The 14,344-nt window shown below is 38.8% G+C and overlaps 1 protein-coding gene across 3 annotated transcripts in view; it reads left to right on the forward strand.

Moving 5' to 3' along the window:
* Positions 1-14,344, forward strand: part of TJP2 (tight junction protein 2) — a 2,224,967-nt gene that overhangs the window by 1,760,803 nt on the left and 449,820 nt on the right. For all 3 annotated transcript variants that reach the window (XM_044064349.1, XM_044064348.1, XM_044064350.1), the window contains one exon: positions 10,332-10,427. In XM_044064349.1, coding sequence (XP_043920284.1) covers positions 10,332-10,427 — 96 coding nt within the window. The remainder of the gene's footprint in view (positions 1-10,331; positions 10,428-14,344) is intronic.

The raw sequence follows: 14,344 nt of genomic DNA on the forward strand, positions 1-14,344 counted from the left end.
GAAGTTAGATATGAAAGTAGGTAACTTGAGTTTTACCTGTTTAAAAAGTTAAGGTTTAGTGGAGAGTTACTATTTTTAAAACAGCAAGATGGACTGAAAGGGGTGGTTACTTTTGTATTTTGGTACTATGAAATACTGTAGGATGGCCAATAAATTTAAATAATTGAAGGGTGGGATTTCAAAAGTGATGGTTTTGTGATTACTCACATAAGCCAGTGAAAGTAGAGAGAAATGAGATATATGGTCAGATTAACATAAGAGGCGGGCAACTAGAAAGACAGTGGTATTTAACAAGACAACTTAAATGGGTGGGAGGGAGGGAAAAATTCTGCCTGACTCAGAACAGAGAGAGCTGTGGTCTCTTTTGAAGTTTTAATATGCTGTTAAACAGAATGCAAGCAAAACACAAGGTAAAGAAAACAAACTACAGTATTCAAAATATAGAAAGGCAATACAGAAATACAAAAAATAACAGCAAACTAACCTTTCCTTCACAGCAAAGTGTAGCAGAGTCTGGATGAGCCTTTCTGGTAAAGCTCTGAAATGTTTTAGTTTACTCCTTAAATAGAAATTTTAGTTCCTAGCTCCACCCCCTCTGTTAACAAGTGATTAACCTTAAGTGACCTTTTCTGTCTTATGAATGAGTCCTTAATTAATCAGTTCTTATTTCTGCCTGACTCAAAACAGAGAGAGCTGTGGTCTCTTTTGAAGTTTTTCCCTTCCTTTCACTTCCTGTCACTTCCTTTCCCTTTAAGCATTTTTCTTCTGGGTGTGCACAATCCTCTTTGTCCTTAAGGCTGCTTTGTTCCTCCTGGGATAATTCATTTCTTAGTATCTGTGTCTGTATATCATATGTATACCCTGCACTCTACTCAGACAGTGTATATGGGATGTATGGTGTCTACTGGCCAGATGGACTCCTTTGCAGGCGATCCTTTCAATGAAGAATACTGCAACAGTGAAAAGGAGGACATCTGTTGATATGGTAAGACTTTACACAACTGTAATTTTTTCTGTCTTTGAAGAAAGATATATAGGCAGTACTGAAAACATGAATAAGAAATATTGCTGTAGTTGCAATGGTTTGACTGTATTAAGATACAGATTTTGTTAAATTATGACTTTTTTAATAATGCTTAGTTAACGTTTTTGTTTAAGCTACTAATTTCATGTATGTCAGGAGCTGTTTGATGTACTAAGAAGCAGGGGGCCACAGCAGGTAGCTTTAATATAGCATTGCTGCTTCACTGTGATTTGATTATCCGGTTTGGTTCTTGGCTGGTGTATCTTCTTTGTGGAGTCTTCATGTCTTCCCTGCGACCATGTTTTTACTTGGTAAATCTGTTCCCACATATAACATAAGTCATTTAATGGGTGAAATGGCATTCTTCCAAATTTGCCTATAGGATGTATCCTGTGATAGGTTGGCACTTTGTTCAGGATTAGCTCATCTGCCTTATACCCATTGAGTGTTGATATAGGCTGCAGCTTCCTTGTGACACTGATTTGGATCAACAGGTAATCAGAGAATAAATGAATGAATAAAAAAATATGCTAATCAGAAGCATAAATTTATTTGTACAATTTTTAAATGCATGATTGCACCTCTGTATGAAAGGAAGAGGGCTGTTAAGTTTATGCTGAAAAGACTAGTGGATGGGATTATTCTAAACAAAAAGAACATCTTGATCTTTTTAAATTGATTTATTTAGTAATGTCAACAGCATCATCTTCTGCAATTACCTACATATACATTGCTAGTGTTGATTCCTGTGGGTGAACTTTATATCTTGCCATTAGTAACATGTTTTTAAAACTAAAATAAAGTGTGGGAAAATCAAAATATTGCACTTTTAGAGTCTGGAATTTGTGCAAGTCTAAAAAAATTACTTGCAAAAGGAGGAAGATTTCCCAGTGATACTGGCACATGTTTTTTGTGTATCTGTGTGTTGGCATGGTTGGTATTGCTGAAAAAATAAATTGGCTGTGCTGCTTTCATGTTTCTTGCCTTTGTTACTGGAAAGTTTAAACAGATTTAATCACGTTTTGGGGACAACATAATTATGCACATTTGGCTTTAGGTTTCTGATCGCTTTTCAGTAGAATGTGTGTTTTCATCTCGGAAGTTTATTTTTGTGGTGCAGGATCGCCTGATGTGTAGTAAAACTAAATGCCTACAATTCGCATCATTTCCCCTTTACATGCATTGTATGACTGTTGTTTGACGAAACATAGAACATGGAAAATTAATTTTAAAGAAGCCGTTTGTTTTATACATTTGTGATATCATTTATTTGTAGTACTATGCTGCTGCTTACTAAAAAGAAGAACCCTGTCTTCAAAAAACATAGTAACTTAGTTTTAATGTTCAGCTATTCACATCTAACAGTGATTAATAGAGCTGAACCTTTATACAAATTTACTTTGTCACACAGGTGAAAAAGTGAAACTTTTGTGTGTCCAGAAAATTGTTTCTGTGTAGGTAGAGAATGTGTACATTTAAATGCTCAGAATTCTCTAGGTAGCACTGTGTGAGACAGTTTTAGACTGTACTAGACATAATATGCTCAGAGTGAAATATTTTCTGCAGCGTATACAACTTTAAGATATGTTAGGGGCTGTTTAACTTTTCTTTGTTCAGGCAGGAGTTCACAGCAGTATTTTAATGGAGAAGTGGTTCTAAAGACTGACAGAGCATGAAGAAGTGTAATAGGTTTGAATTAACCGACAGCTTTGTTTGCAGAATGTAGAGCTGCATTTTTCTCCCAGGTGCTTGTCTGCTCTGCCACCAGTCAGACAGTGGGCCTTCAGTTTTGTCTTTTTGACAAAACTCAGCAATGATTTTTGGCTTATCAGATGTGTGGCCTGTGCCGTTTTCCAATGCATGTGGGCAGATGGTTTCCTCTTACCTTCATTTTTTAATACCTTTATTGAATTATCACTTGTGACAATAGGCAAACTTACATTTATATAAAAGTTATCAAACCATATTAACACATTTACAAATGTTTTACATCACCTATATTGTTAATATGTTCCCTGCAAGTTTAACAAAGTCAACAAAAGTCCAGTCTTTCCGCTTATTATACAGCCTCATTTCACATTTATTCACAAATTTCCATGTTGCTTGGTCTTCCTGTTCCTCTTTCCTTTCAAACTCCAGATTCTGGTTCATTTCCAAGTTACTTCCAATTCTTCTGGTTAACTCATGTGATTTTCTGTGTTTCTCAAGCATTTTCCTGTAGAACAGTGGAAAAGGTTTCACTGGCAGTCTGTCCATGTGCTTCTTCATCAGAAGAATGAGTTCCCTTCTGTTTGATGGCTAACTTTTTGTTGGACAGATGTCTACATGTACTTCTTAGCCTGTTCTACAACAAAAAATGACTATGGTCCTCCAGGAAAAAAATATTCTGAAGATAGATGGAATACAGTAGCTTGAATCTCACACCCGCCTCTTGACATTCTCTGAATACTGAAATAAAGTTGTTCCTCTTCTGTCTGTTGTACAGTGAGTAATCATTTCCACAAACATTCTACCGTTTCCAACTTAGTTTGCCCTTTTGACACAGTTTTGTCAGAATCAACTCTTCATAGGTTCATAGGATGATACAAGGCTATTGGCCCGGAGGCCCTTATAAGCCTAGCCAAGAAGTTTGCCCATATTCCCTCAAGGTTCCCTGTTTATGCTGGTATATTTGCATCTTTACTAGTGAAGGTCTTGGCTGCTTTCTCATGGCCAGATTTGAAGCATAGACAGTGTTCCCTTTCAATTAACAGTTCCTGCTGTGGAATACTAGTCCATTTGCTTATTTGTGCCTTCATAAAATGAATACAGTCTGCTCCTTCTGGTTTCTCTGGTCCAGCAGAAAATCTCACATTTTCCATATGCGCTCTGTCCTCTATTTCTACCATTTTTTGAAACATCTCTTCTTGAGCAGTCTCATACTCAGCCAGCCTTTTGTTCGTTTTGACTTCTGATTTTTGCAGTTTTGTCAGTTCATCTGAATATCTATTTAGAGCTTCCATTTTATTCTAGCCTTTTGTTATTTGAGCTGTGAACTGCTTTTTGCTGAACTGCTGCGGTATTCTTCCCAGTCTGTGTTTTTGCTTAAGCTTTTCTAGATGATTTTCTTTCAGGCTCCCTTAGTTTCCTGTCTGCTGGCATCCAAGCAGTGTACTTACTAGCCAGTAACTGAAATTTACTCAAGTTGACAATATTACTGGCTGCTGTTTCTGTGTTTCTGTTTTCACACTGGGAGAGCTGAAGATAAGCTGTTGAATCAGTGTGCAGTCATCTCGAAAGTCCCCCTTGCCTTCATTTTGTCACTTTTTTTCTAATGTTAACTAGGAGTAAATGTGATTGTGATGTGATTGTGGGAAGAAGATGCCTTATAAAGATCATCACATTTCATGTTCAGTCTGCTTGCAGTCCTGTCAGCTATAAGGAGTGCTGCATTTGTCAGTCATGTGTGCCTAAAACTTTGAGTCACATATCTTCACTCAAAATCTACTTAGAAAACCAGAGACTCAAGAGTTTATATAGAGTAAGATAGCCTCCAGATCTTCCCAGTAGGGTGCCCCTTCAACAGCTGAGAAAGAAAATTAAAAAGTCAAAGCATGAAACTTATGTTTTGTAGCTGGGATGTGATATCTGTGCTGTGGTGCTTGATGAGCCCTCTAACCACTTGGTGTTTTCCACTGTTGCCTGTCTCATGACCCTGTGGGGACTAATAAGGCCCATCATCTTGGCACATACTGCTCAACTGATCAGATGGCTTATTCTCTCTGAGGGAACCGAAAAACATATCTCAGATTTTAGTCCGAGAGGAAGTTTGAAGTACCCTTATTGAGATATGTCAGGGGTTGGATCCTCCCCATTACAACTAGGTTAATGCCCCCAAGAAAAAGAAGCAGAAGACTAAACATACTTTATCATCTGACCCCTCTGTTCCCAGGGATCCACAGAAGGTGTGATATGACTTTTTGCAGGGGGCTTTTTAAGACAATCATGCACCTAAAGCCTCCTCATCTCTTCTCTTCTTCTACTTCTTTCTTCCCTCATAAGAGAGAGTCCTCTTCTGAAGAGGAAGATTTAAAATCCAAGGTAGATTCTCTAACCTTTTCCTCTCAGATTCATTTCTCAGCTAGATTAGAATCAGAGGATGAGGGTACATTGTTTCTAGGCTCCTCTTTTCGTGGAACTTTCTTTCAGAGACTGTGTTGAAGATGGTGCAGCGGTTTCAGTGTGAGGATAAGCAGGTGTCTCGTGCAGAAAAGGTACTACGGCTTGTATAATGGAGATCCCAAGCCTTCTATTAGCACCAGTTATAGACACTTTACTTGGATACCTTTGCCATAGCATCAGTGAACCCAGAAAGCCAACCTCCAGACCCTAAAAATACTGTTAAGTTATATAAGGTTCCAGACATGCATACTTTCCTTTACAAAAATCCTTTTTCAGACCCAGCAGTGTTTTATATAGAATCTGACAAGCTCACCAAGCTGCTTCCCTCTTCTAATGTCTTAGTAAATGATAAAGGTAGTCTGGCTATAGATTGTAGAAAAATAAGTTGTACACTTCAGCTACATTTTCTTTCCGTGGCATAAACTATCAAACCCATATGTTCAGGTATCTTTTATCTTTTTTTGGGAGACATTAATAAATTGCACTCAGACATGCCTGAGTCAGACAGTAAAGTCTCTGTGTTATATTTGCTTAATTCTGCTACCCAAGTAGCTAGACACTCTTGTCAAATGTGTTGGGATGCTGCAGATACAGTAAGGTGATACTCTTAGATGAGGCCCACAGTCTTTACCTGATGATGTCAAATGCAGGAAATACACCTGTAAATAGGGAAAACCTCTTAGGCCCTGCTGCTGAAGTAGTAAAAAAACTGCAGCAGAAAGGTAGAATTGTGCAGGATTTTAAACTGATATTTCTTTTTCCTCTCCCAAAATTCCAGAGAAATTATCCTTCAGTGGCTGACTACTTTTTCAGAAGGTACAGAAACCTCCATAAAAGGGTAAAAGATTGTCCAAAAAGAATTTCCAGGACAACCTTCACAGGACCAGATGGAACCTTTCCAGTCAAGTTAACCAACACACGCAGTTTTCCACGTCACCTTATTCCCTCTCTCTCTCAACACATTTGTAAGGGTGCCAAAATTCAAGATGCTGTCTCTCCAAAGACTGCTTACAATTCTTCCTCAAACTTTTTTGGTTAACTTAGACCTCAGAGATGTGTATTTTCATATTCCCATCTAGCCAGATCACAAAAAATATTTGAAATTTGTGTCTGCTTTGCCCTTTGGTCTTTCTACAGCTCCAAGGGTATTCACCAAATACCTAGCCTGCTTGATAGCTTTCTTCAGGCTACAAGATATCTATGCCTTTCTAGATGACCTTTCCAGGCTTCTTCAAGAGACAAGCTCCTGAATCTCAAGTTCACCATGGACCTTCCTCCCCAACTGGGCTTTACAATAAATTTGAAAAAGTCTTTTGTCCTCTCATCCCAGGATCTGTTTTTTTTCTAGGCTGCTATGTCTGCCACTCTCTTTACAATGGCATTTTTTTCATGAGGACAAGATGCAATTTCTAATTGTTTACTTGTGGTCTCTCCTTCTCCAGGAATTGGTCTTAGCAAGAGAGAGAGAGATGAAGAGCCCTGGGGTATAGGACATCATCCATACAAATTATACATTTTGTCAGACTCCACATAAGGGAGAATCAGTGGTATCATAATCCTGTTTGGGCACAAGCCTACTAACCCCTGAACTTCACAATTCTTATCTTGCCTTTCATAGAGAAGGAATTGCTATGGTGGATCATCCAGGTATCACTCAATACAGGAGTGCCTTCCCTGGTTCCCAACCCTTGCAAGAAGTCATCACAGATGATTCAGATTTGAACCCTGGAAGCAGGTTTAAAGACCAAAAAGTCCAGGGTGTTTGGTTAGGGAAGACAGAAAAAAATAAAACATAAACATCAGAGAAACAAAAGGACTGATCCAGGCCCTTCATTATATACATCTTCTCTGTTTTTCATGAATGCTCTGAATCCTTAAAAATAAGACTGTAATGTGGTGCGTCAACAAAGGGAAGGGCAAAATCTTATCTCTGCAGACTTGCCATGATAGTGTTGAGATAGCCATTCAACACAATCTATTTCTTCATGCAGTGTGCATTCCCTCAGAGATTTTGTTTTATTTTTTTTTAACCTTTTCTGACTGGGTTAGTCCCATTAGGCTAGTGGCCTTTTTCAGTGGCTACTCGAGGTGTTTTTTCTATTACTACTCTTTTCAATAGGTGCTGTGAGATGATCTACATCCATCTGAGCTGCCACCAGCTCAAGCAGAACAGACCTCTGTTTTAATGTCTTACCTGAAGGACTACACACTCAGGAGTACAGCACTCCCTAATGCTGCACCGCAGTGCCAATAATCCAGTAACCTAGAGTGGGAATCACCTGAAGATGAATTCAGTGGAGGACCCTCATGAATGGATGTTGAACAGAGAGATGTTCTTCGTGTTTCACTGTTGCAGTCATCACATTTGGGGTTATCTGCTTGCAGTAGCCCTCAGTCGGCCTGATTATCAAAGTCTTGGGTCCTGCATCGGTTGCTGTCTCATCTTCCATGACATCAGGTAGTCGGGTATAAAGCATGCAGCTGATAACCCCAAATGTGATGACTGCAACAGTAAATACACTCGAACATCTACATTTATGGTAAGTGTACACAACTGTACTGTCTTCCTGCAGATTGTCCAGCAGTTGACAACTCCCCAAATAGATTAAATTTGCATTCTCTCTAAACAGGCACTCGGAATAGCACCATGTCCAGTGGCTTGAAAACCAAACACCATGTTGATCTGGTATAAAAGGAAGTTTCTCTATGTTTTTCCTCCCATTCCTCTTATGCTGAAGGTCCTGCTCAAAGTCATAAAGGACATTGCAAAGATATTGGTGATTCCCTATTGGCCCAGACAAAATTGGTTCTCCCTTCATTTCCACCTGGCCAAGGGCAGTCACCACAAGTTACTCCACAAGATGGATGTGTTCACACAACAGAAGGATACTCTCATTCACCCAGATTTGCAAACCCTAAACCTGGCAGTTTGGGTGATAGGATTCTGATACCATTCAGACACCTTTTTTACGAGAACATGCTTGGAGGTACAACAGGAGACTAGAAAAACTGCTGCAAGAAAGGAGAGTAATTTTTTTATATTGGTATTCCTACTATTCTCTCATATTTGTGTGAGCTGCTCAAATCAGGACTGGCATATTCTTCTGTTAAGACATATTTGTCAACTCCACCTGCTTACCTTTTGGATCCACTTCTTTCTGCACAATTTGACATCAAACAGATTTTGAAAAGTGTCCTTCCAAACAGGCAACTAAGAAAATGTATTCATCTGACTTGAGATTTGTGCAATGTATTGGAGAAGTTTGACACTCTCTCCTTTTGAGCCTACTTTCTCTTTCTTTGTAAAGTTTTGTACCTAGACAACTGTTTTGCTTATAGCCTTTATTTCAGCAAAAAGAGTTGGAGTTACAAGCCTTTGGTTTTCTCCACCTTTTCTCATTCTGCACAAGTGTATGGTATCCCTTAGGGCTAACCCTCACTTTCTGATTAATGTTATCATTGAAATATCACTTACTCACTCTTATCAACTTGCCTACTTTCTTATCCAATATTTAAAACAAATGAGAAATAATTTTGCATTCATAAGACATCTGTAGGCAACACAAGACAGATGTTCTCTTCAAAAAAATAAAACTATCGGAAAATCTGATCCACTGTTTCCTTTCAGGATAAGAAGTTGGGTCATTGTGCCCTGAAACAAACCATGTTTAGTTCCTTGGCTATTTCCTTTTGCTATTCTTTCCATGGGAAATCCCTTCCAGGCCAGGTTAAAGCCCCTTTCGCCAGAGCAGCAGGAGCCTTTTTCAAAGTTCTGGACACAAGATCCATTTTAGGAGAAGCTACCTGGACTTCCTTTCGCACCTTTAAGCAGTGTAAAATTGATGCCTTCTTCAGGACCAGAACTGGTTTTGCCAAATCTGTTCTCCAAAGGATTCTGTATTCCAGTTCCACTACTCTATCTTCCTCCCAGAGACTCAAAAAAAACTTTGCGAATTTTCCCACATGTATTCACTACTGTAACAGTGATCAATGAAGGACATAGTAGAGTTGTGTAAGGACTTAACATAACAGTAGATGCCTGTGTACATCACTGTTGCAGTAATGACACCCTCCCTCCTTTCCCCCTTTTTCTATATTTTTTTCTTCCTTCTGACTGAGGTGGAATTCATGTAAGTTTCCCCTCCTTTTTTCTACTCTGGGGCAAGAAAGTCATGAGGATTTTCCTGGCTGTATCTCTCTTTGTGTGCCATTTTGCATTCTTTTCTTTGGTCATGCGTTAAAAGAACAGCAAAAGACGAAGGTGCCAAAACTTTTGTGTACTGTATGGGCATACAATATCCTTGGCAGGGTACTTCCCATGTGTAAGCAATTCTACAGCAGTGAGTACTCCAGTATGTACTGTTATGCTAAGTTTTGATGCAATGTAGTTTCCTTGTCTGATATCTTAGCATTGTATGCCTATCTCTGTATTGTTAAGATATTCACTCAAGCTTTAATAACAGACTACCATTTTTTTCTTAGTATTGCTTATTTGCATTTACTGTACACGTTACTAAATGCAAGAAAATATATTTACCCCATTCAGACTAATCCTTCCCCCAGATGTGACACCATTGAATGGAGAAGAGAGCACATGCTTAACCAGTGCATTTCTAAATAAGTAATCAATCCTTAGTGGTGAGAAACTGTCACATTTGTAATCTGTGACTTTGTTATATTACCTCTGTATTTTCTAACCTGTGTTTAAATCAAAACAGTGATAGCACATTGTGTCTTGATGAGGGATGACCTGTTTCTACCTCCCCCCAAACCTGTCATCTTGCTTAGGGACCTTTGGTCTTAATTTGGCTATTTGTCTTATAATCCCCATTTCCCCAAAATGACGTACAAAATAAATCACTCTGTTATTGAAGTGTTAAAATGTTACGTTAATTGCAAAACACATTAGTCATATCCCATAGTATGAACACTTAATTTTTCAGACTCGGCACAGGATTGGGTGTTAGTGATACAAAAATTAACATCTGTTGTAGCAAACTGTATCAGTGAGATTAGTAACAACTCTTTGATTAACAAAAGTAAATCATATGACAGTTGCAGGTAATCATTATATAGAATTGACTTTCTTGTTTGATAGTGATCAGAATTTTCCTAATGTCTGCCATATACATTTCCCCCCTTGTAGCTGGTTTCCGTAGACCGGTAGTGCTTTTTGGCCCAATAGCAGATGTTGCAATGGAGAAGCTTGCAGCTGACTTACCTGATCGCTTCCAGGTTGCTAGTAAGTATGTTTTGATGAAACCTATTAACTTTATAACGTGAAAAATAATCTTGGTTTATAACCTTTTTTTTTTTTTTGCTAGTTAATGTCAATGTATGTCTTATTTGTGTCTTGGATTATTTGCTGTGTATATATTTTGCAGAACCAATTGGTATTTTTTCCCAGCAGCTGGTCTGTACTTTGAGCAGGCAACATCAGTTGCACACTGAATTGCAGCTGAGAAAATCTAATTTGGTAGGCACTACCATGAACAGAGTCCTTGAGTGTTGGCTTTCTCCAGGGCTTTTTCTTCCAGTGTGTTTTACCACAGAAGAGAATGCTAAGGTAAGCTGAAAGTAGTGACATGTACCTTCCATTTGTTATATTGCAGCTCTCTGCATCTTTTGACCTTCATTTGTGTCAGTATACAGTTTCTGCTAGGAGTTTGGCAACACAGAAGATCATGACTATGAGGTTAACAGGCTGCTACTTGTAGTCCAAGGTTCGAGTCTCTCAGCTTCCATTAGCTTGTTGTACGTCTCTGAATAAGTCAGTTAACCAGACTGTGTTCTGGGATAGTTGGGACGTTAAACTTGTTTACTATGAAAAATAAGTCCTAAAAACATAAAAGCAACTTTAATTTCTAAAACTGTACTTGCCATACTGTGTAGTTTGATCTTTGATTTCTTCAGCCCATCAGCATATTGCTTTCCGATTTAGAAAAAAAAAAACAAAGCAAGCAGCATTTAAAAAAGTGATAGCTTGGACTGGAAGCCACAGAGCCAGAAACACTGTTATTCAACACAAAGAACGAGAACTAGCTAGACTGTGTATCTGATGTCAGTCTGTAGCCTCTACATTTCAATCTTGTAGTTCAATTTTTTTTTCTCTACATGATTCAGCATACAAAATGCCTTATGCTGTAGCTGTATGATGAAAATGCCAGGTTAGTCTGCCAAAGGATAGATTAGACAGTGGTAAAGTTAAAATTATTTAGGAAATGTCTTTCTCTTACCGGTTGACACGTTATATTTGACTACTGACCACTAGTTTTCTGTTCCAAGGTTATATGGAGAGCTGTGTCTTCAGAGTCAAAGTTATGTCTCGTATATCCTATTTACATGCTATGTATGAAAGTGAAAACAGCTGCATGAAATGCTTGAATTGGCAGTACCATACTAGAAAAAAAACATTAAGTATCTTGGTTACATCAAACACCACTAGTTTCATGTTTGTCATATGCCCTGTTGGTGTGCTTAAGCAAAATATTCAAAGGACTCTGTCATTCATCTATATTATGCATTATCTGTGTATCGGATTGAAGCAAGATATTACTTTTCCATTTGTTAATTTTGATTTATTTTAATGTTTTCTTAGCAGATGTTATGTTGTCCAGATACTGACAAGTGCCTAAAATCATTAGACTTAATTGGAACTGAAGTTTTTTATGCCTGCAATCTTAATTCAAATGTAAGAAAGTATTTTATTTCAGTCTGCAGTATGTTTTCTGGTACACAGTTTGGATTAGATTCAGCTTTGAGTTTTAGATCAAGTAATTTTGGTTGTAAAGGGAAAATGTATACATAATTATATCTACTTCTGTGCAAGATGCCTTCATATAATTAATTTCCTTGTTCAGACCTTTTCTCAGTAGTCTATTTCTGTGTTATGATAGACTACATATACACATCTGTGGTAGTAATGTTGATGGTATAGTGGCATTGTTGCGACATAGCTTTATGTAATTCAGGGCAGTAACTGTAGGTCTGATAAGATGAGGTCCATCTCCTCTAACCTGTAAGGACTCTGCCCTAGACTCTAGGACTGTGTGACATCTGAAGAGTCCCCAGACAGTTGTTCCTCTTTCCTGCTCCAATGATGTATTTGTCCTCCCAGGTTATGCATTCTTTCATTGCCTAGCATCAGATTTGTTTGTGCAGTTGTTCCTCAGCAGTTAGTCTATAAATGTTATTTTTTGTTTCAAAAGTTTTGCTTCTGAGCATTGTCTTTTGTAATGATGACAACAGGAAATTACTTTTGCTGTTTGTCCTTTCATGCATTTTTTATGTACTTTTTTGGACAGATTTCACCTTGTGATCAGTGTACAGACCTAACATTCTCTCCCTGACTGCATAAATTCAAAGCTGCTCTTTATTGCCCTTGTGCCAGGCACATAGATTCATTGGTTCTTACTAGGCTTATGACCCAGAGGGCCTTTCTAAGCCTAGCCAAGTTTTCCTGAAGAAATAATGCTGTCCTGTTTCCAAATAGGACATTGAGGGCCACGCATTTTAAGCTACCTCTGCTTATAAGGGACATGGGTGCCAGGCCTGGTGTAAATGTCCTGTTCCACATCCACTGGTCTAGGTTGTGCTTAAACTGAGTAATACCTGTGGCAGACACTGTCACTACATTATTTGCCTTGGAGAAATTCTTATCTTTCTGAGTTCCTCATCTGTTGGGCTGCTAGGAAATGGAGGAAAAAAAGTTAACTGTGTATTCTGATGCACATTGCCATCTGTGCCAGATTGTCTTTTTTACTGTGATAAAAAAGCAAAGAGTGTAGCAGGACTTTCCTGCCTGCCAAGGTCTCCTCTTCTTGTAACACCTTTGAAAGCCTCAAATTAGTAGTCAAGAAGGCATAAGCACCAATATAATCCAAAGAATCATGGACTTCTGTGTTATCTCCACTGACAATGTCTGTGAGTAAGAAGCCAAGCTCAAAATCTCATAATGTGAAAGGAATCTTATTGTCAGTTTAGTCCCAGCCTACAAGTGTGCAGAAGCAGGTCTAAGTATTAAGAGACATTGCAGAGACCATTACATTGCTGGTGAACTCTTCACTTCTAGTCCCCCAGCCAGAGCCTGCGCAGAGGATTACTTTCCCAGGGTTGCAGTCATACCAAAGCTGAATTACAAGCAACTAGCTGGGGCCACATGTGACTTAGATAATAAAATGCAAGCAGCTTGCCTTCCTTCCAAGTGCTGAAGCCCAGGAATGGTGGAACAGTTTCACCCTACACTGATAAACTTGCTCAAACTAGCCTTGTTATTGGTCATCGTTAAAATGCCAGAGCTGAGACCTGTTCCTCCAGTGGTAATGAAGAAAATAGCATCCCTGTGGAGCCAAGGTACCCGACATTGACTGGCCTGCCACCAATTCATGTTGTGATTTACTACTGAGGTGATCAGTGCACATGGACTATTCCTTATGCCAGACTTCCTCACCATCCTGGCATCTGCCAATGCCATTTTATCCCTAGTGTCATTTGGAATATTTACAGTTCTGGAACTTCAATGCACCTCTCAACTAGTCATAGTTTCATAAATGATTATGAGGATAAAGACCACCAGGGGGAGTGTTTTTACGCTCAGTCAAGCTTCTTAAAGTTGAGAATCAAACCCTATACTTTGTGTCTATAAAGTAACCACCTTAACCATTATGCTAAACTCCACCTCAAAAGTCTAGTCATTCCACAGCAGAGACTGACACATTTGCTGGCAGTGCACCTGGCACCAGTGTACTCTGTTAATTTGGTGGCTCAGGAAACCCTGTAAAAGTTAAAACAGCCAGTGGTTTATTGCGTGATGCCAGCAGGCTGTGCCACTAATATCCACCCTGTCTCTCCAGTTCTCGCACAGGGTTAGCTGTAGTCTTCCTCTGACACTTGTCCATGAAGACTCCACCATCATTTTCAGAGCAAGAGCCTTCCATTCAAATCAAGGTGCCCAGTTCAAAGTCAAATGTATGGAGTTTCTATTAGACTCTCCTACTACCAACAATGTTAATGAGGATAGTCTTGCTTCCTGTGGATCTCCCTACACAAGTAAAATCCAAAATAATGCTCACAGATGTGGATCCTGTCTTGATAAATCCACATCAGAATGCAAAAACAAACTCAGCGCAGACGATTATCTATTGTTCAAAAATGCATCAT

This window comes from Protopterus annectens, chromosome 2.part2, assembly GCF_019279795.1.
Source record: "Protopterus annectens isolate FY-2018-M chromosome 2.part2, PAN1.0, whole genome shotgun sequence".
NCBI classification, from domain to species: domain Eukaryota; kingdom Metazoa; phylum Chordata; order Ceratodontiformes; family Protopteridae; genus Protopterus; species Protopterus annectens.